Source organism: Vombatus ursinus, unplaced genomic scaffold (assembly GCF_900497805.2).
Source record: "Vombatus ursinus unplaced genomic scaffold, bare-nosed wombat genome assembly UNPS02009994.1, whole genome shotgun sequence".
In the NCBI taxonomy this organism is placed as follows: Eukaryota; Metazoa; Chordata; class Mammalia; order Diprotodontia; family Vombatidae; genus Vombatus; species Vombatus ursinus.
In genome coordinates this window covers 7,648,439-7,666,915 of record NW_020949772.1, presented here as the reverse complement: position 1 = coordinate 7,666,915, position 18,477 = coordinate 7,648,439, and the positions used below count along the sequence as shown (strand labels likewise).

At 52.1% G+C, this 18,477-nt stretch overlaps 2 protein-coding genes across 2 annotated transcripts in view; one reads left to right on the top strand and one right to left on the bottom strand.

The window, feature by feature from the left end:
- Positions 1 to 8,598, bottom strand: part of RHOF (ras homolog family member F, filopodia associated) — a 49,418-nt gene extending 40,820 nt beyond the window's left edge. Inside the window, 2 exon segments of the mRNA XM_027853479.1 lie at positions 8,133 to 8,236; positions 8,238 to 8,598. Of these exon segments, the coding sequence (XP_027709280.1) occupies positions 8,133 to 8,236; positions 8,238 to 8,261 (128 nt within the window). The 5' untranslated portion in view covers positions 8,262 to 8,598.
- A 4,602-nt stretch (positions 8,599 to 13,200) lies between these two features.
- Positions 13,201 to 18,477, top strand: part of SETD1B (SET domain containing 1B, histone lysine methyltransferase) — a 37,772-nt gene continuing 32,495 nt past the window's right edge. Inside the window, 4 exon segments of the mRNA XM_027853521.1 lie at positions 13,201 to 13,288; positions 13,635 to 13,804; positions 14,195 to 14,290; positions 15,007 to 15,277. Of these exon segments, the coding sequence (XP_027709322.1) occupies positions 13,213 to 13,288; positions 13,635 to 13,804; positions 14,195 to 14,290; positions 15,007 to 15,277 (613 nt within the window). The 5' untranslated portion in view covers positions 13,201 to 13,212.

Here is an 18,477-nt window from a genome sequence, read left to right as displayed (position 1 = left end):
ATTCATGCAAGGATGTGAAGCCAGGGCCTCAGATCCCAAAGTCCCTGTGTCCAGTACCATGCTTGCCTACCCCAGTTAGCAAGTGCCAGGGGCAGGATGTGAACCCATGTCTTTCTACCATAATACCTTGTGAGAATCCCACAAATCCAGGGGGGAAATCTATGGAAGGTTCTGGCCAGCCACGGGAGTCTATGCTGCAGGTCCTTGGTGGGATAAGCCTGCACTGGGGATGGGACAGGAGAAGAGAAAACTTCTGTTGGCTGACTCAGGCCAGCAGCCTGTCCCTGACCTGGGGATCCCCACCTCTCCTGGCCCCAGATCTCCCAGCTGGGCTGAACAGGACCGACTTCTCAGTTGGTCATTCTCACTCAGCTGGCTCCGTCAGACTGGTTGTTTTCTCAAGAACGCCAAATTGGCCAGGCTGAGTGGGGGACACATGGAAAGAGCAGCTGTCCTCTCTACCCTCCAGGAGGCTTTGCCATGCTCAGTCCTCCCCAAGGGGGAAGAGCCAACATTTAGAGCTTGTTTTACAGTCTTCACCCCTCCCTGCCCCCACACTGTATCATGTGCTTCTCTCAACAGCCCTGTGTGGCTGACAGTGTATTATCATCACCCTGATTTTACAGATGAGGAAGTCAAGACAGAGTGATCTGGAAAACTGACAGATCTCAGCACAGTGCCCAGCACATAATAGGTGCTCAATAGGTGTTTACTGCCTGCCTGCCTAAGACTGGGCAGAAGGCAAAAACACTAGGGAGACAGACTGCTAGGGGGTTTTGAACATGAGCAGGGACAGTGGCAGCTGGTATGCACTGGAGCAGACTATAGCAGAGAGCTGATTGGATGCTCAACGCTCACTCCCAGGGCAGGCAGCACTCACCTGTCCTCTGGCAGCCCCCTTCTGGACCACCATCCCCTCTGCCCTTGCCTGGAGGCCTGTGAAGTAGAAGGGGTTTTCCTCCACTATAACAATTAAAAAAGTCCTGGAAGGGGCAGCCAAAGGACCTGTAAAAAGAGATGAATTTCTGCTGAATAGAAATCAGGTCATCTGTTAGTACTCCAGTGGAGTACAGGGTAGGGAATGCTAGATGTGGTACCACAGCCCCACAGGCAACCATTCCTGCTACTCAAGAGGCAAGGTGGTATGGTGTAAAGAGGGATGGGTCGCCATTTAGAAGGTCCGAGTTCAAATCTCAGCTCTATCACCTACCACTTTATGTGACTGCAGGTAAATCCCTTCAGCCTTTGGAGCCTCAGTTTCCTCATTCGCAAAATGAGAGGTAGACGAGGGGATCTCTAAGATGTCTCAATCTCCTTCATGAGGTGAGAACGGATGAAAACATGAAAATAGAAAAGTTCAGAGAAACTCAAAAGATACAGGGAAGGGAAGGAGGCAAGGTTCCACATCCTTGATCTGTGCCTTTTCCCAAAGACCTCCTTTGACGACTTTTACTAGAAAAAGAAGAGCACTGAAGAGCCCATCAAAGAAAGGCAAGAGACTAGAGTTCAAATCCCACGTGGGCTCCTGTGCACCATGGGGCAAGTTCCTCCTACTGTGTGGGCCAGAGCCGACTAGGAGCTAAAATCTCCCATGTCTCCCAAATTCAAATGCAAATTCCCTGAAAGCAAGATTATTTACCTTATTTCTATTTCCAGCCCTCAACATGGGACTTTGCACACAGTAAGCACTTAATAAATGCTTTATTCATTCATTCATTGTTTCCTCTTCTATAAAATGAGGAAGAGAGGAAAGGACCTTCACCTCATATAGAGGCCACTGATAAAAGGTCTCAGAGATTGGGGGGGGGGGAATGCCTTACAGAATGATACACCCACCCTTCCTCTACTGCTAATGCCTTTACTCTGACATTACTTCCCATTTACCTGATAGAGATTTTTTTTTTTGAGGCAATCAGTTAAATGACTTGGCTCAGAGTCATACAACTAGTTAAGTGTCTGAGGCCGGATTTGAACTCTGATCTTCCTGACTCCAGGGCCACTGCTTTATCCACTGTACTCCCTAGCTTTCCCCTACCCCCACCCCCTACACTATATACATCTATATATATATAGTAGATATGTTGCTCCCTTGTTAATATCAGGAGGCTCCTTCTTTGCACCTCCAAAGTTTAGCATAGTGCCTGACATATAGTAGGTGCTCACTAAATGCTTACTGATGAATGAAGGCAGTGTGAAAAGCTCTTAGAGGGCACAAATTGATTTTTCTTTTCTCTCTCCAACCCAAGGATCATCAATTTCAAAGCTGGAAAAAACCTGAAGTCAAACTCATTTTCTAGATGAGGAGACCAAGGCCCAGAGAGGCTGAAACACTTGCCTGTGGTCACACAGGCAGTAAGCAGAAGAGCTGGGATCTGAAGCTGGCCACGTCCTGACCCTATCCATCCTTCTTTCCACTGAAACACGCTTCCTCCTAAGCGGCAGGGCTAGGACGGTGCCCAGGCTCCTCTGGTGCCAAAATCAGGGCTCTTCCCACTGGGGCCCACTCTCCTGAAAACAAATGTGTTGAATGAATCAAAGTATCCCAGAAAGAGAAGGAACCCCAGAGGTCATCTGATCCAATGCCTTCATTTTAGAGCTAAAAGACTGGGGGAAAGGGACTTGTCCAAGGTCACACCTCCGGTAAGTGATGGAGTCAACAATCAGACTAGAAAGGTGAAGATGGTGTGGTATAATGGGAAGAATTTAAAACCGGAGGACCTGGATTCAAATCCAAGCCCTATGCCTTGCTTCCTCTGTGTGACCTTGGGCAAGTGATTTCTTTTCTCTGAGACTCCATCTCCTTCATGAGCAAAACGAAAGGGGTCAGACCAGTTGACTGACCTCTGCCCGAGGTCACCACAGCTCTGAGTCTACAGTCTCAGGACCTCAAGGCACTTGCACAGTGGACAGAGCAACGGCCATGAATTCAGGAAGACCCGAGTTCAAATCTGGCCGTAGACACCTGACAGTTACTAGCTGTCTGACCCTGAGCAAGTCACTTCACCCCACTGCTTCTGGAAAAAAAAAAAAACCACACAGATAGAAAGGATTTGGGAGAGCAGATCCCCTCCAAAAACACAAATGAGTCCCCCAGTCTCAGTAAAAATTAAACTGTAGTGACCAGTAACTTCCCCCAGAGAACACTGGCTGCTGCCACCCGGCTCCTAAGGATGCAGGACGTGCCAGCTATGGAGAAGGCATCCTTCACCTCATGGTAACAACTGACATTTGGACAGGGGACAGAGACCAGCCCACAAAGTACACCTTCCCATCTGAGCCTCACACTTCTTTGAGGGAGGTGCCAAAGGGATAATTATCCCCATTTTGCAGGTGAGGAAACTGAGGCTGGGAGAGGCTCAAGATTACAGAACCCAAGTGTCAGAGGTGGCCTTTCAGTCATTCAGAGCAATAATTATATAGCTAACACTCACATAGCACTTGAACGTTTACAAAGACTTCTATTCATGAATTCACTGTTCACAGCACTTTGAGATAGGTACTCTAGAGGGCGCCATAGGGCACAGATCGCTGGGCCTGGAGTCAGGGAGACTTGAGTTCAAATTCTACTTTTGGGGGGGGGGGGGTGACCAACCTCTGTTTCTTTCAGCTGCCTCAGCTGTGAAATGGGGATAACAACAGCATATCCCTCCCAGGGTTGTGATGATGATCAAATGAAATAATATTTCTAAAGTGCTCAGCCCAGAGCCCAGCACATAGTAAGGGCTATATAAATGTTAGTAGTTATTATTATGAACATCTATTTTACAACATTTTACAGATTTTTGGGGGGCTCAGTTAAATGACTTGCCCAGGGACTCACATTTACTAACTAAGCTTAGGACTCCACCTGCCTGGACATTTCACACTGAGATGACAATCTATGCCCATTTGACAAAGGGGAAGGGGAGAAGGGGAGGGTCAGGGAATATCGGCCCCCCTGGGTCAGGCCTTCAAAGAGCTGAGGCCGGGTATGACCCAGAACCTGTCCACCAGTCACTGAGAAGAAGGAGCACAAGGCAGGGAAATGCTTAGGAGTTCCTGTTTAGGCGTCAGACGTTATCAGTCTGAACCCAGCTCTGGGGCCTATTGCCGGCGCAGCCTTGGATAATTTGTGTTACTTTAGGGGAAAAAAAGGAAGGGAGGAGAAAAGAGGAGTCTGGGGAACAGAGCGGTAAAAGCCAGCTAGCTTTGGAATCCATAATGGCCCTGGGTTCAAATGCTAGCTCACCCACATTTACTCTGGAACAGTTTCTCAACGTTTCTCTTCTACAAAATGAGGGGGTCAGACTGAATGACCTACCATGTTCTCTCCAGCTGAAAACGCTCACAGGGAAAAAAAGTGAGGAAGAAATGAAAGAAAAAAAGAAAGAAAAAGGGAGAGCAAAAGATCAATTCTGAGCTGAACAGGACGTTCAAGGCCAGTGTCTAAGCCTTCATTTTACAGCTGAGGAAAATTAGTTAAGTGACCAGGGTCACTGAGCCAGCAAGTATCTGGGGCAAGATTTGCACCCAGGCCCTATCTACCTAGCTGCCTCTGGACCAAAAGATCTTAACCTTTTTTGGGGGGGGTGAGAGCCCATGTACCCCTTTTTAGAAGAACATTTAAAAAAGCATAAAATACATGTGGAGGAAAAGAAAAGTCTAGTGACAATAGAAATGTACTTTTTTCCCATCCAAAGTCATGGACTCCCAGAAATTCGCCTGGGGGTAGAAGAGTGGGGGAGCAAAGGAAGAAAAGATTAGGGGATAAGAGAGTGGGGAGGAGGGAGAGCCCATTCCCGCCTCCACTTCCTCTAGGTCACCTGGATCTACTGGTCTCTCCCCTAGCTCTAACCCTTCTCTGAACTCCTGGGGTACCGGGTGGCGACATCCCACAGTTTAGCAAGGAATTGTTTTAATTGTTTATGAGTTACCCAACCCCAGCAAAGGGGCCCTCATTAACAAGTGGTGAAAGGGCTGGCCCAGAATCCCCACTTCAGAGGCCGAGGGTGGGGTAAATCATTTCACACCCCCTGAGGGCCCACACCCCCAGTTAACCTTTAACCTCAGGATGCTAGCATATCCTCTCAGGAGCAGTAGGGGCAGCTCCAGAAGGTTGGCTCTGGTCCTACTCCCCCCTCCAAGCCTCCGCCCTACTTAAAAAGGAGACCTGACCCCAAATCCCTCCCGGTGACCTCCTCAGTCAGCAGAAGCCTCACACCAGCCCCTCCCATGGATGAAATTAGAATACCAGAGGTTTGCATTTGTAAAAAGCTTCCTAAAGGCTTTTCAAAGCCCTCAGCTGGCCATTAGCTCAGCTGACCCTCCCAACTATAGCCCAGTAGGGGACAGGGAAAGGCAGGTATTATGGTCACTGTACCCAGGCAGAAAGGGAGGCCCAAAGGGAGATGTCTAAGCCCAAGGCGCTGAGTTGGGCCAGACCCCAAGAGGTTTGGGGATCTCAGATTCTCTATTCCAGGACATTCCAAATATGGATGGGCTTGATAGAAATGCAGAGGAGCCGGGAGGCTTGGGATTCCCACAGAATCCAAATCAGTGAGCTAAAATACTAAACTCCATCGGGAAGGTAAACAGAGGGGAAGGAGGTGTCACTAGGCCTGAGGCAAAAGGGTAGGAGACAGAAGAGGTTCCAAAAATGGGTTAGTGGAAAAGAGGTGGTCTGGGTCTGAAGCCAGAGAGCTATATTTGAAGTTAGAAGTTCTGAGTTCAAATCCCTCATCTGAGTCTCAGTTTCCCCATTAGTAAAAAAGGTTGAGTCGGATGGCTTTAGGAAGTCCCTTCAAAGTGACCAGAGTTTAGGTTAAGTCAACCCCCTGCTTTAATCTCCTTATCTGTTACGCCAGGGGGCAGGGCCAGATGGTTGATAAGGCACCATTCAGGTCTAAATCAATGACCCTAAATCTTGGGTTTTAATCCTTCCTTTCCCACCCATTTAGTTCAAACATTTAAACACCTGTGGGCAACGAACTGGGGATAGACAGACAGAAAAATGACCCCACTCCGCAAGGAGTCTGAATTTTCTGGGGAAATAATTGTAACATAAATATACTACCATAAGGGAAGGAGATTGGTTAACATGGGGGGGGAGGGTCTGAACCTTGTTTAGGAGCCCTCAGAACCCCAGTTTCCTCTTCTGGTTACAACTGGATTAGATAGAACATTTATTAAATTGTTAAACCAAGTACTGGGCTTTTGAAGATCTCTATCTAAAGTCTTTCTGGTCCCAGGGAGAGAAAGGTGGAGACAGCTCAGGAAAGGGGGGTGGGGAGCAGGGAGGGCCTGGCTTGGGCTCAGAACTAGCTGACTTCCGCTCCCCCCTCGTCCATTTTCTTAGAGACCCGGCCGAGCAGGAGAGAAAGTTACCGTAATGACACAAGGGTTACCTCCCTCCCTCAAACAGCCCGGCCAGATAATCCAAAAGGTCACATCCTCTTCCTCCCCTCCCCCCCAGGACCGGCCTTATGCCAGTAAATACGGTAGGCCTGGGATTGCAGAAGAGACAAGGGGGAGGGGGGGGTGGTGGACAGACTCTCGGCTCTCAGCTTGGCAGCCAAGTACGAAACATAGCACACATCTCCACAGGGGGAGGGGAAGGGCAGGAGGGCCAGAAACAGGCCAAGCAGGTTCACGGCTCTATCCGCCACCGAGGGGGCCCAGGGCCTCAAAGAGGCAGCCAACTGTACAGGAGCTCCCCACAGCACCCCCCTCTTGTTTGGGGCTTATATTCCCTCCTCAAATCAGCCTCCACTCGAGGGAAAAAGGGGGGCCGGAGCAGGCAGAACACCACGTGGGTAAGGGACAGGCAGTCTACCTACCTTATGGCCAAGCTGGGAGAGCAACTGGGGGTCTGCCCGTTCTTGCTAGACGTGCTGAATCCCGATGGCTTTCTTCCATCTCTTGGCTAGCAAATCAAAGGGGCCCAGTCCCTCTGGCTAGAAGAACTTCCGGTGGCTTTGGGGCCCCCAAAGTTGGCTCTTGGGCCAAGGTCGGCCTCACTGCCCAAGATTCTCCCGGCTGCTGGGTCAAGCCCACAAGGAGTCACTCTTTAAAAACCAGCCCCAGAAGTATCCATCGATGGAGCCCACATGGGGACTCAACAAGACCCCCCTTTTTTGACTACAGCACAGACCAGGAAAGCAAATTCAAAGGAATTCAGCTGGGGGGTGGGGTGCTGAAGATAGGGAAAGGCCTTGTCGGCTGTGGGGGAGGGGAGGTGGGCAGCCAGGACCAAAGGCCAAGCATCTGAACAGCTAGGAAGGTTCTGTGACCTTGGTCACTGTTCTGGGAGGCCCAGGGGAAAGATAGGGCCTCATCCAGGCAAGGGGGAGGGAGAGCTTGTTTACCGCCAGATCCAGAACTGAGCAAACATACAAAGACCAAACATGTTTTTCCTGTTTTTATTGTGGAGTCGGAATCCTTAAGTCTTCAGGCCTGGGGTTTATAACTTTCTGAACAAGACTCTTGTCGGGAAACTGACATGCCAGGGTCAGCAGAGATGCTGGAGGGGGTGATGGGGGAGGGGAGCAGAGAAACAGAGCCGCCAAAGGCCTTTCACTGGGAGAGGAGAGGCAGGAAACCGCTGCCATTTATAAAGCTGGTTTCCAAGGTTGCTTCAGCCCTCCTCCCCACCCACACTGGGAGAAAAAGGCTCCGAGAGCAAAGGGACTTACCGAATGGCTCCGGAATGGAGAAATCAGCGTGAAGGAGCCCACAAGTGGGCCTCCCAACCTCCCCCGACCCCTTCCCCTAAATAAGGAACTACTTCCAATTCTCTCCAGGGGCTGGGGTTTCGTGGGGGTGCCCTGCCCTCGATAAGTCCTGGAGAACCTGAAGCCCAGCTCAAGTGCCAGAGCCTGGGTTCACCATCAGGGCAGGAGATAGGGAGCAGGGGGGGTTCCAAAGTCCATCCAATGAATGAGAAACCAGGGCTTCATCTTTGGAATTCAGTCCCCAGACGCCCAGTTACGGCAAGGGAATTGTTTGTCTTTGTCGGCCCTGGTGCCAATCCCGGCCCCACCCAGAACTTGAGGTACCACTTCCCTTAACTAAGAAGGGTGGGAGGCTTGAAAGTACTGGATTGAATAACAGAACATGTGGCTGGAAAGGCTAAGGTCGGGTCGGACCCTGGGCACTCACTCTTACCCCTGGCTGGCTCCGCCTGCTTCGGTGTGTCCCAGGTATCCAAGTGAGCCCCGAGTTTCTGAGCATCCTGACTGGGAATGGGGGGGGGGGTTGAGAGGGGGAAAAACAACCAAGGTCATCACCCAATAGGTTGAGGTCCCACCCAACCCTCCACTGCCTCTCAGGCTTGCTGTCTGCCTGGCAGGGCTGACCCTGAAAAGGAATTTGGGGGACTGGACGGAGAAGGGTCGTCCTCCTCTCTCTCAACACCCAGTTGCTGCCCCCTCCCCCATCTCAATTCAGAGCCAAGTGGCTTCGAGCCCTGGTTTGGGGGCCTCGTAAGAGAGGGGGAACTGTCTCCCTGGTCCCCTAGGAAGCTTAGAGACAGAACAGGCTCTGGAAGGGAGGAGGAGACCGTCAGAGTAAAGGGATCTCCCAGGGTCACCCCTCCCCCACCGCCTTCCTTCCCCCTCCCCTTTGTCTGCGGCTGGGGGGGGGGGGGCTGCCTACGGCTTTAAGAGCGGCTCTCCCCTCCCCCACCGGAGCGCAGAGCTCGCAGGAGGCGGAGGAGGCGGCGGCGGTGGCTGGCCCGGGCCCCGGGCTCTCTGATTACAGTCAGCCCGCCCTCCCCTCCGATCCCCTCCCCCACCAGCAGCCACCGCCCTCCCTCCGCACGTCCCACCCCCCTTCCTCTAGCACGAAGTAGCAGCCTCCAGCGCACGAAATGGCGCCTGTCTTTTCTTTCCTCTCCAAGCCTGCTGGCTTCAGCAAACAGAAGCCCAGGGAAAGCTTGCTCCCAGTCCTCCCCGTAAACTGCCCCGACGACCCTGCAAGCTGGTGCTCAGGAGAAGATAAAAAAATTAAAACCTAGACCTATGCAAAAAAAAAAAAAACCCAAACCCAAAGAAAGAAAAAAAAAAGCAACCACACCAAATAAAAAAACAAACCTAACCCCACTGCAACTCAGCCCGAAAGTATGATTTACCCAGAGCCAAGCCAGGCGTGGACAGGCCCTGCAGCTCAAGCGAAGCCACCTCCTGCTCCACGACTCGCAGCTGCAGCAGGAGAGGAAAGGAGAGAGAGAGAAAGCTCGAAGCGGCCATTAGCAAGCAGCCCAGCCCAGCCTAGCCCGGGCCAGCCCGGCCGGGCCAGGCGTCCCCGTGCCCAGAAGCCCCGGCCCTAACCCGCCCGCCCGAACCACCCTGGGCGCGCTCTCGGAACCTCAAAATAAAACTGGAGCGCAGCGGGGTGGGAGAGAGGGAGGAGGAAACGAGCTGGGGCAGAGAAGAACAACAAGGCAGGACTGCAGCAGCCCGGGAAAGACTGCTGCGTCATGGCGCCAAGATGGACGCCGTTCCCCTTGTCCTTCCTTTCCCTGCCCGAGCCGTCCAGGGGTCGGGGGGAGCCATGCTACGCTGCCCAGGCCAGGCGGGGTGGCAGGAGGATCGAAGAAGGTCCCCCCCACGAACTTCCAACGGGAGGAAAAGCCCCTAAATTTGGCAAACTGAGCCCCACTGGAGGGGCAGATTAAAACCCCAACCAAAACCACTGTTTTCCTTGGTTTTCCTCAAGCTGCGAGATCGTGGACGGCAATGGGGAGAAGCTTGGATGGGTGATGGAGAGAAGCCGCAGAGTTCCCCCCCCCAGCAGCAGCGGGGATAGTCAAGGGTGTGGGGGTTGCTGAGAGCCTGATAGGGAAGCGCCCTGTCCCTCCGAAGGCAGGAAAAGAGTCACTCAAAGCACCCCCTCAGTCCCAAAGAGAGATGCACCAAATCCTTTGGTAGGAAGACCCCCCCACCCCCATCCCCACCCCACCCATCCCAAAGTGTATCTGTCTAGCCTTTCTCCACTGTCCATATTGTCTGCCCCTCCTCGCCAACTACAACCGACAAGAAGCTTGGAACCCAGGCAAGCTCAGTCCCTCGGCTCTAGGCAATCTGCTGCGCAGGGCCTGCTCCAGCCGGTTTTGCTCCAAGGGCTTTTAAAAGGCACGTTTTTTACTTACCGGTGCTCAGCTTGGCGCTATGGAGTCTGGAAGGTGAACTTGGGCGTTGGTTTGGTGATGTTATTAGTAAGAAAAAAAACCCACCATTTTGTTGGAGTTTGTTTGGATTATTATTATTATTATTATTATGGGGGGGAAGAGAAGGTCACTACCTTTTTGTCAATTACAGTGTCATGTCATTTCATCGCCTTCGAATTCAGCAAACTTTTCCCAGGGTTCGGCCAAAGGCTTGCTGGCTTCGCCGGTGGGGCTGGCTAGGGCAAGGGTATTTAGAGTCATTTCAGAGGCAAAAGGTAAAAAACAGACGCTTCAAACAAAACGGGAGACAAAAAAGAGTTAGCCACTTCGCACCCTGGTCACCCCAACAACCAGATAAAAGGCTGCCCAGTTTAATAATGCCGCTTGCCAGTAACTGCTTAGGGCTTGTTTGAAGGGGTTTCAATCTAGTTTCCTGTGACCAGTTCAGTCTGCAGAAGAGTGGGGCTTTCTTCTCGCTTCCCTGCCCCCCCCCAAAGACTGGAGAAAACAGAGCTGTCGCCCTTAAAAGAGAGGTTGCTTAAAGAAAATCGACCAGCTAATTGGGAATAAAGCTAGCTAGCATTTACTGTAGTTAAAATATTTCTTAAAGCCTAAAGCTATCTCATCGTTTAAAGGCATGAATTTGGTTCTGAAATTCGACAAGGAGAGACAAAAACAGACATGCAGATAGATGAAGGCTCAGAAATTAGGACATTTAGGTAACATTAACATGAACACTGAACCGAAATAAGGACAGAATGGATTGGGTACTTACAACAGAGAAGAATTTAAAAGAACAACATAGCATAATGGCTTACATTCTTCTGGCTTAGTACGGCCAGAATTCATTATTTCCTAAAGCTCTACATTTAAAACATTACCTTGTTAAGAGAGAAGGAGAGGAGTTAATAAGATGGCCAGGTATAAGTGTTTAATAGAGGAAGTTATATATATATATATATTTTAAAAAATTTATTGTTCAATCAAGAGGATACAGATTAGACAGCTCAAGCCCTTTTCCCCACACCCCCAGCCAAAAAAAAAAAAAGGAAAAAAGTAAATAAATATGTTATTTACTTAAGTTTTTTTGGATTCAAAATTTTTAAACTGCTGACATTAATGGTGGGCTATGACCTAGTTATACAAGACAAAGATGGATTCCAGGTCATAAGGAGAAAAAAAGCAAAATCCAAAGTCATTTTTTAAAAAAATGAAGTCTTCCTTCTTCCATCAGTCCTTTAGCATTGGTGACCAACATTGAACAAAACACTGGGCAATCCTGCACTGGATGGTGGAGTCAAAGGAAAAGCGTTCCCCCTTTTGGAACAAAGGAAAACCCACTTGGCCATTTAATTCCATGGCAGAAAAATGGCTCCCTGAATGTTGGCCTCTCCTTGGCTTGTCTGATGACGGATGTTTGGAGATCCGCGTCTAATAACTCAAGCCCCATAGAAGCTTCGCGCTGATTGGCCCAGGGGCCCTGGCGCCCTGAATCAGCCAATTACCGCACCACGGCCCAATTACAAACCCCCAAAATACCCCCCAATATGAGACGAACCACCGTGAAGCCGAAGCAAGACAAGCAGCCTCCTCTTCAGCCAGGAGGAGGCAGGGAGGGAGCGAGGAAGGAAGGAGGGGAAGGGGGGGGGAAAAACACCCATTGCTTCCCTCCCCCCCTCCACTGTAATAGTGTAACCGAAAAGAAGCACCGGGTGCTTTAGGGTAGAAGCGACCAAATGGAAGCTGTGCGCTGATTGGTCGCCGCCAGTCCCAGGACCTTTAATAAAGAAAAAAATGAATGTAGAAAGCGACTCACTCGAGTTTGGAGAAAGTATGGGAGGGTAGGTTTGATGTGCCCCGGACAGATTAAAAAAAAGAAAAGAAAAAGGTGGAGGGAGAGGAAAAAAAGTCCTTCCTCCAAAAGGGGGAGGGGGAGAAGAGCGGAGGAAAGAAAAGCACGCCGAGGTCGGTCTGCATCCTTCCAGCGAAGCCCAATGATTGCAGCGTAATGCTAATTTGGAAATCCTGTTCTTTGCTCCGAGGTTGCTGGGGGTGCAAGGCCAGACGAGGAGGGAGAGCAGGGAGAGGAAGGGGTATCCCTCGATTGCAGCCCTAGGAGATCCAGCGCCGAGGCTCTCCCACTCCTCCCTCGACTTCAAACACACACATACACACATACCCCCAAAATAAAACCCACCCCAAAGTCAGGCGGTCCCACCTCCAGTCCGTCTTGTTTCTAAACAGTGTAGGAGGCCGAAGGTAAACGCTGGCTGCGCCCGGACACTGTGGGCCCGGGGGAAACCGATTTCGGGAGAGGGAGGAGGAAGGGAACCCCCTCCCCCTTTCCCAAATCCTCCCTCCTAGTCAAAATCCCGATCCTCCTCCAGAGATAATAAAATGCATTAATTAAAAGCCCGTCCCCCGGGCCTCCCTCCCACCCCCCAGCCCAGGCCCTCGGGCCTCCGCCCCAGGCTGGGGGAGAGTAGGTTGGGGGGTGGCCTTGGCTGGGGGGGGGTGTTGCAGCGCAGCTGCTGCGAGCGCCAGGGGGAGAGGAGAGTGGAGGAGGAGGAGGAGGAGGAGGAGGAGGAGGAGGAAGGAGGAGGAGGGTGAGAGATTGGGTCGGGCTCCATAGCGGTGTATTGTGGGATGTGCGGGGACTGGGAGCCGAGCCGCTGCCGCCAGCCGCCTCCTCCAGCAGCGGCAGCAGCCGCCGCCGCCGCCGCCGCCGCCGCCGCAGCAGCAGCCTCAGCTAGCCCCCGGTCCGGCCGCCCCAGCCTCGGCTCCCGCGGGGAACACCATGTACAGGCTGGTCGCGCAGGGAGGCCGGCGCCCGGCGGGGATGTAAGCAGGGGCTCCCTATTTCCCCCTCCCCCCCTTCCTCTCCCCTCCCTCCTTCCCCTCCCCTCCCCTTCCCTCCTTCTCTCCCTCCCCCCTCCCCGGGAGAGGCCAGCGGAGGCCGCGGCGGAGCCAGGCTGGGGGGGGTGGCTGGGAGGAGGAGGAGCGGGAGCGGGCTGGTGGCGGCGGCGGCGGCGGCCCGCGACCCCCCAGCCCCGAGCCCCAGCGGCACCATGGCCTTCCGAGGGATCCGGGCCGGGGGGCGAGGGAGCAGCCACGCCGAAGATCATGGCAAAAAGCAGAGTTCAAGTGAGCTCCCCCCCTCCTGCCCCGGCCACCACCGCCACCGCCGCTCATCTCGGGCTGCTGCCGCCGCTGCCGCCACTGCCTGCTCCCTAGCCCGGGATTGCTCCTGTCCGCCCGGGGAAGGGGGCAGCGGGCAGCCTGGTGGCTGGCCGGCTGGCTGCCTGGCGGGCGGGCGGGCTGGCTGCTCCGCTCTTTTTTACAAAAATAATCACCCGGTTTTTTGGAGACGGGGAAGGCTCGGGTGGGAGGGGGGGGTGGAGGTTTTGGGGGGGCTTTTTTTTTTCTTAATTTTTGAAAGCCGCCCTTGCCGCTGCGGGAGAGACACAACTTGGTGTCGGTCGTTTTTCAGGTTGGGTTAACGGCATGGAGAGCAGTAGCCACCACCACCACCAGCAGCCTGGACCTTCGGGGGAGAAGAGAAACCACCATTGGAGAAGTTACAAGTTGATTATTGACCCCGAGCTGAAGAAGGGACAGCATAAACTCTACCGTTACGATGGACAGCATTTCAGCAAGGCTGTGAGTGGAGTGGGGGGTGTCTTTCTTCCATTCCTTCCTTGCTGAAACATAGATAGCACCCCCTTTCTTCCTCCTCATTCCAGGGCCCAAAGAGCAAGAGGACCTGTCGGGACCTCCCCCCTCCCCTTTCGATGGGAAACGTCAGGGGGAAACCCTCAGTAGCCCCCCCCCCACAGTGTTCAACTGTCAGGTTCCCGGTCCGGCTGGGTTTGCTCCCCCCCCCCATTCTTTCAGCGCCTGACTTTTGACACATGGGGGAGGAGGGAGCATGGAGGGAAAGGGGCTGCTTCCTCCATCCACATTTCCCTGGAGGTGTATGCGTTCCCACCCCCACCCCACTGCCTTCAATCTGAGAACTCTCTTTTTTTTCTTTCCCTCTCTTCCCCCCAGACCCAGTGCTTTCTCTCGGTGAAAATCGAGGACCCGAGAGTCAGAAGAACATGGACAAAAACCAAGGAGTTGGAACTTCGTGTCCCCAAATTCAAGGTAGTGACCCCTCTCCCTAGCCAGGGAGGTTGGGACTTATGGAGGGGGGGGAGTTACCCTGAATTCTAAAATACCGTTGGGAAGGACATGGCCCCGGTTCCCGCCTGTCTGTGTGTGTGTATATGGAAAGGGGGGGTGCAAACTGGTGTTTAGAGCAGCCCAGCTTCTTTGCTGTCAACATTTCAACAACCATCCAGATTGTAGGGGAGGGAGGAAGGCTGTGGATACTCTGTCCCACTGGCCTGGAAGGGGTGTGTTTCCAGAGGCATCCCCAGGAGGGGTTCAGCTCTTGAGGTAGGGGGTGTCGCTGGCACCAGGGAACACCCCCCCTCAGGGTTGCCCCCCTTCGATTTAAAGAGGGGGAAGGCCCCTGAGCGAGGGGGAAGGCCCCTGAGCGGGGGGGGGGGGGGGGGGGGGGGGGGGGTGAGGGCGGGGAGGGGGGGGGGGGGGAGGGGAGACAAACTGTTTCATACCCCCCCCTTCCTTCGGAACCCGAGGACTTCCAAGTTCCAAACGATTTAATCCTCGGCTTTCTGTCCCCGCCCGCGTGCATTTTTTTAAAAAAATGTATATATATTTATTTATTTTCTAACCCTTTAAAGTTTGGGACAGAGGGGCACTGTGGTGGCATAATGCTTTCAAGTATCAGCGTTTCTTTTAAATTTTAATTTTTTCCATCTGGATTATCCCTTCTTCCTTCAAACCCCCCCCCCCAGATCGATGAGTTCTACGTGGGGCCGGTGCCTCCCAAGCAGGTGACTTTTGCCAAACTGAATGACAACATCAGGGAAAACTTCCTGACCGACATGTGCAAGAAATATGGGGAGGTGGAGGAGGTGGAGATCCTTTACAACCCCAAGAACAAGAAACATTTGGGCATTGCCAAGGTGGTCTTTGCCACCGTAAAGGGGGCTCGGGAGGCCGTGCAACATTTACACAACACCTCGGTCATGGGCAACATCATTCACGTGGAGTTGGACACTAAAGGTGGGTAAATCCTGGAGGAGCTAGCGGGATAGGTGAGGGACTTGCAAGAAGCCGCTCATTTTGATCATTCATCTTTCCTCCTCAAACTGTTTCCCCTTCCCCCCTTCTCTGTTAGGGAATGTTGGGTTTTAGCTCAATTTTTTCCCCTCTGAAGCCTCCTCCCCTTTTTTGCCCCCCCCTTCCCCACCCCTGGCAGAATCACGTGGAGCCTAATGTGTTGTCTGTTGCTAGGAGACAGGCTGTAATTTACAAAATGCTCCAGTCCTTGGCCACCCCCCCACCCCCACCGGGACCACTCAGAAAATTAGCCCCAGTTGGGTTTACCCTGCTCCCCCAGTGCCTCCATAGCTCCCCCCTACCAGCCTTTGTGTCTTGGTTTTAAATGGTCCCCTGTGCTGTCGGGGGCCCCCTTTTGTTTACTGGGGTGTTTGTATCTTTTGAAAGGGGGGGGGGATGATTTTACATGCTGGGAGTGACTACGGGAGCCTTCTGTAAATAAAGTGATGGAATGAAACTGGGTCCCTCCTGGAAAGGGAGACAACCTAACTCATCTCCCGGTAGCCAACGGGGGCAGCTATTTCATTGATAAATAGTGAATGATGAAGCCGGTCTGCTTCAGAAGCCTGCACAGGGTTGACAACTGTGTGTTTCTTTCCACACTCCCTCTTAAAGGGATAGCAGCACTTCCTCTCTGCAGGAATCCCTCCACAGTGTGAAAAAAAAACATGCCTGTGCAGTCTGCCTCTAAAAACAGGAAAGAGGACAAACTGGGGGGGGGGGGTGCGGCAGAATGTGAGTTGCTTGTTCGCCCCCATTCTTCCATTCTTTTCTCCTGGATACTGGTGGCTATCCCACTGACCTGGGGCAGGGATCCCTAATACCTCCTCTTCAGGAGTTGTCAGTGGACTTTCTCAGAGTTCTAGTCAAAATCGTATTTTCTTTTCCCCCTTCGGGGCTCTCATACCAGGAGGAATTCTAATCCAGATGGAAAATGCAGACTGAATGTGCCTGCGCTTCCCTGTTAAGTCTCTCATTCTGCCCCAAACCCAGGAGACACTGGGCAGAGTTCCTGAGTTTTGAGCGGTTTCCCGTGTGGCACAAGCCTGGCTGGGCGTGAAGTGGCTCTGCCTGGTGACTCGTAAGGCAGGACTGGCCTTTCTAGTTTTCAGTGAACCATTAGTGTAGATACCTGAAATAAGAGAAGAACAGGATGAAGAATCCAGGGGGAAAAAATTCTCCCCTCCCTCTCATCTAGAATAGACTAGTCCTTCACCAGATTGCAGTGAGATTTGTTCCAGCTCTTAGATTCTGAGATTCCTTTACCCCTTGGTCAGTTAACAAGTACTTAGTGACCCAGTGCTAGGCACAGTGGTGGGACAGGGGAAGCATAAAATGGCACTGGAGGTGCCTTCTTTCTCAGCTGTGCCCCCTTCTTTCTAATTTCCAGTGACTTTAAAATTCTGAAGCTCTGGGTCCAGATCCAGCACCATTTCTTCAGACTCAGGGGGCTAAGGTGTGATCTCTTAGCAAGCTGAGAAAGAGAGTTCATACCCTGATCCTCACGCACGTACATACTCTTGGTTAATTAATCAACTCTGATTGAAAAGGTCCTGAAGATACCAGTCACAGATCTTGTATTTCAAGAAAAGAGGAAAGTTTACTGTAACTCAAGGAATGGAGGTGCTTTGCATATTTCAACCCTGTCCTAGAGGAGTCATGGGTTACATAAATACTGACAATTAAAGTCTTACCATCCGGTCTGGGTTGTCTGCAGCTGTGAGGCTCCATGGGCCAGTAATTCTGACAGAAGGGGTTGATACCTTTTTAGCTTTAGGGATTGGGGTGAGAGGAGGGGTTGGCTCAGCCAAAGATGTGGAATAGAGGGGAAGAAGGAAAGTCAGGGGGATCTTTGCAGATGTGCATAGGACTTGTTAATAAATGAATGATGGAATTTGGACATCTGCTCAGGTGTGGGTTAGACTTGGAGGCTACAGCCAATGCTTGAGATGCTGTGATTGGCAGGACCCAGTTCAAATTGAGCAAGCCACTTCTCTAGGCCTCAGTTTCCTCATCTGTAAAATGAGGTCAGACCAGATGGGCTCTGAGGTCCCTTCCAAGTCTCCAACTGTGATATTATGGTTGCTTTTACTCCTGTGTGGTTCTATGTATCTGTTCTCCCTCCCAACCCAAAAAAAACCCAAAAACTGAAACAGAACCCATCTAGTGTCATGTGAGTATGCTCCTGGCTTTCTGCCCTCACCCCCGATCTCTTTTGAACGGTATCCTCCAAGTTGAAGCGTTTAAAAAATAATCTGTGGGACTTTTTACTCATTCTCATCCCTAGATCTGAGGTATCCCAGCACCCACGTTCATTATAAAGTCCTCCAGTAGAATGCAGGCCCCTTGGGGTCAAAGGCCTCTGGGGGATCAGTTGCCTGAACTGTATGATTTTAAAAGCCCGAAGAGGAGGGTATGTGATCAGACACTCCCAACTTCTGTAGAGGGAAGAGGCATTGGGATGCTGTGCTCAGCTTCTGAACGTCGGAGGGTAGCTGGAGAGAGTAACTAAGTTATCAGAGTTCAGGGTTACTGGGAGAAGGGCTGTCCGCCCCAGCAAAGGGGGGTCCTGTCTTGATCGCCGCAGCTGCCTGGACCATAAACCCCTTCAGGGAAAGGAAGAATCAGGCCCACTTAGGGCATCAGGGTCAGAATGCCAGCCGTTAGAGCTCACTTACCCTTTCATTTTGTTGTGGTTTGTCGAAGAGGACCATGGGATCAGGGAGGTGATGCCGTGACTTGCAAGTGAATTGGATTTAAGTGAGGGGGGGCTGTGAAAAGTCACCAGCCTCACTCTCCTCCAGAGAAGGGTCCAGTGGCCAGATATCGATCAGGATGACTGGAGATAGCCCCCTTTTCATTTTAAAAGGGGAGACAGTGACTTTCCCCGTCACCCACCCAGCTGGTGTCTCCCCGCTGCCTTTAGCAGCGCCAGAGCTGGGTGTGTATCACTTGCAGTTGGGGGCAGCAGAGAAAAAAATAGGCTTAGAGTCCATTTTGCCTTCTCTCTCCTGTACTGCTCCGTACCTTATTTCTACAGCTGTCCCTCTAGAGCCTGGGCTGCCCTGGGTGGTCCCTGGCAAGCAGGCATTCAGTGCAGAGGTAAGAGGCTGGGTCATCCCTGATCACTTCATGAGACGTCT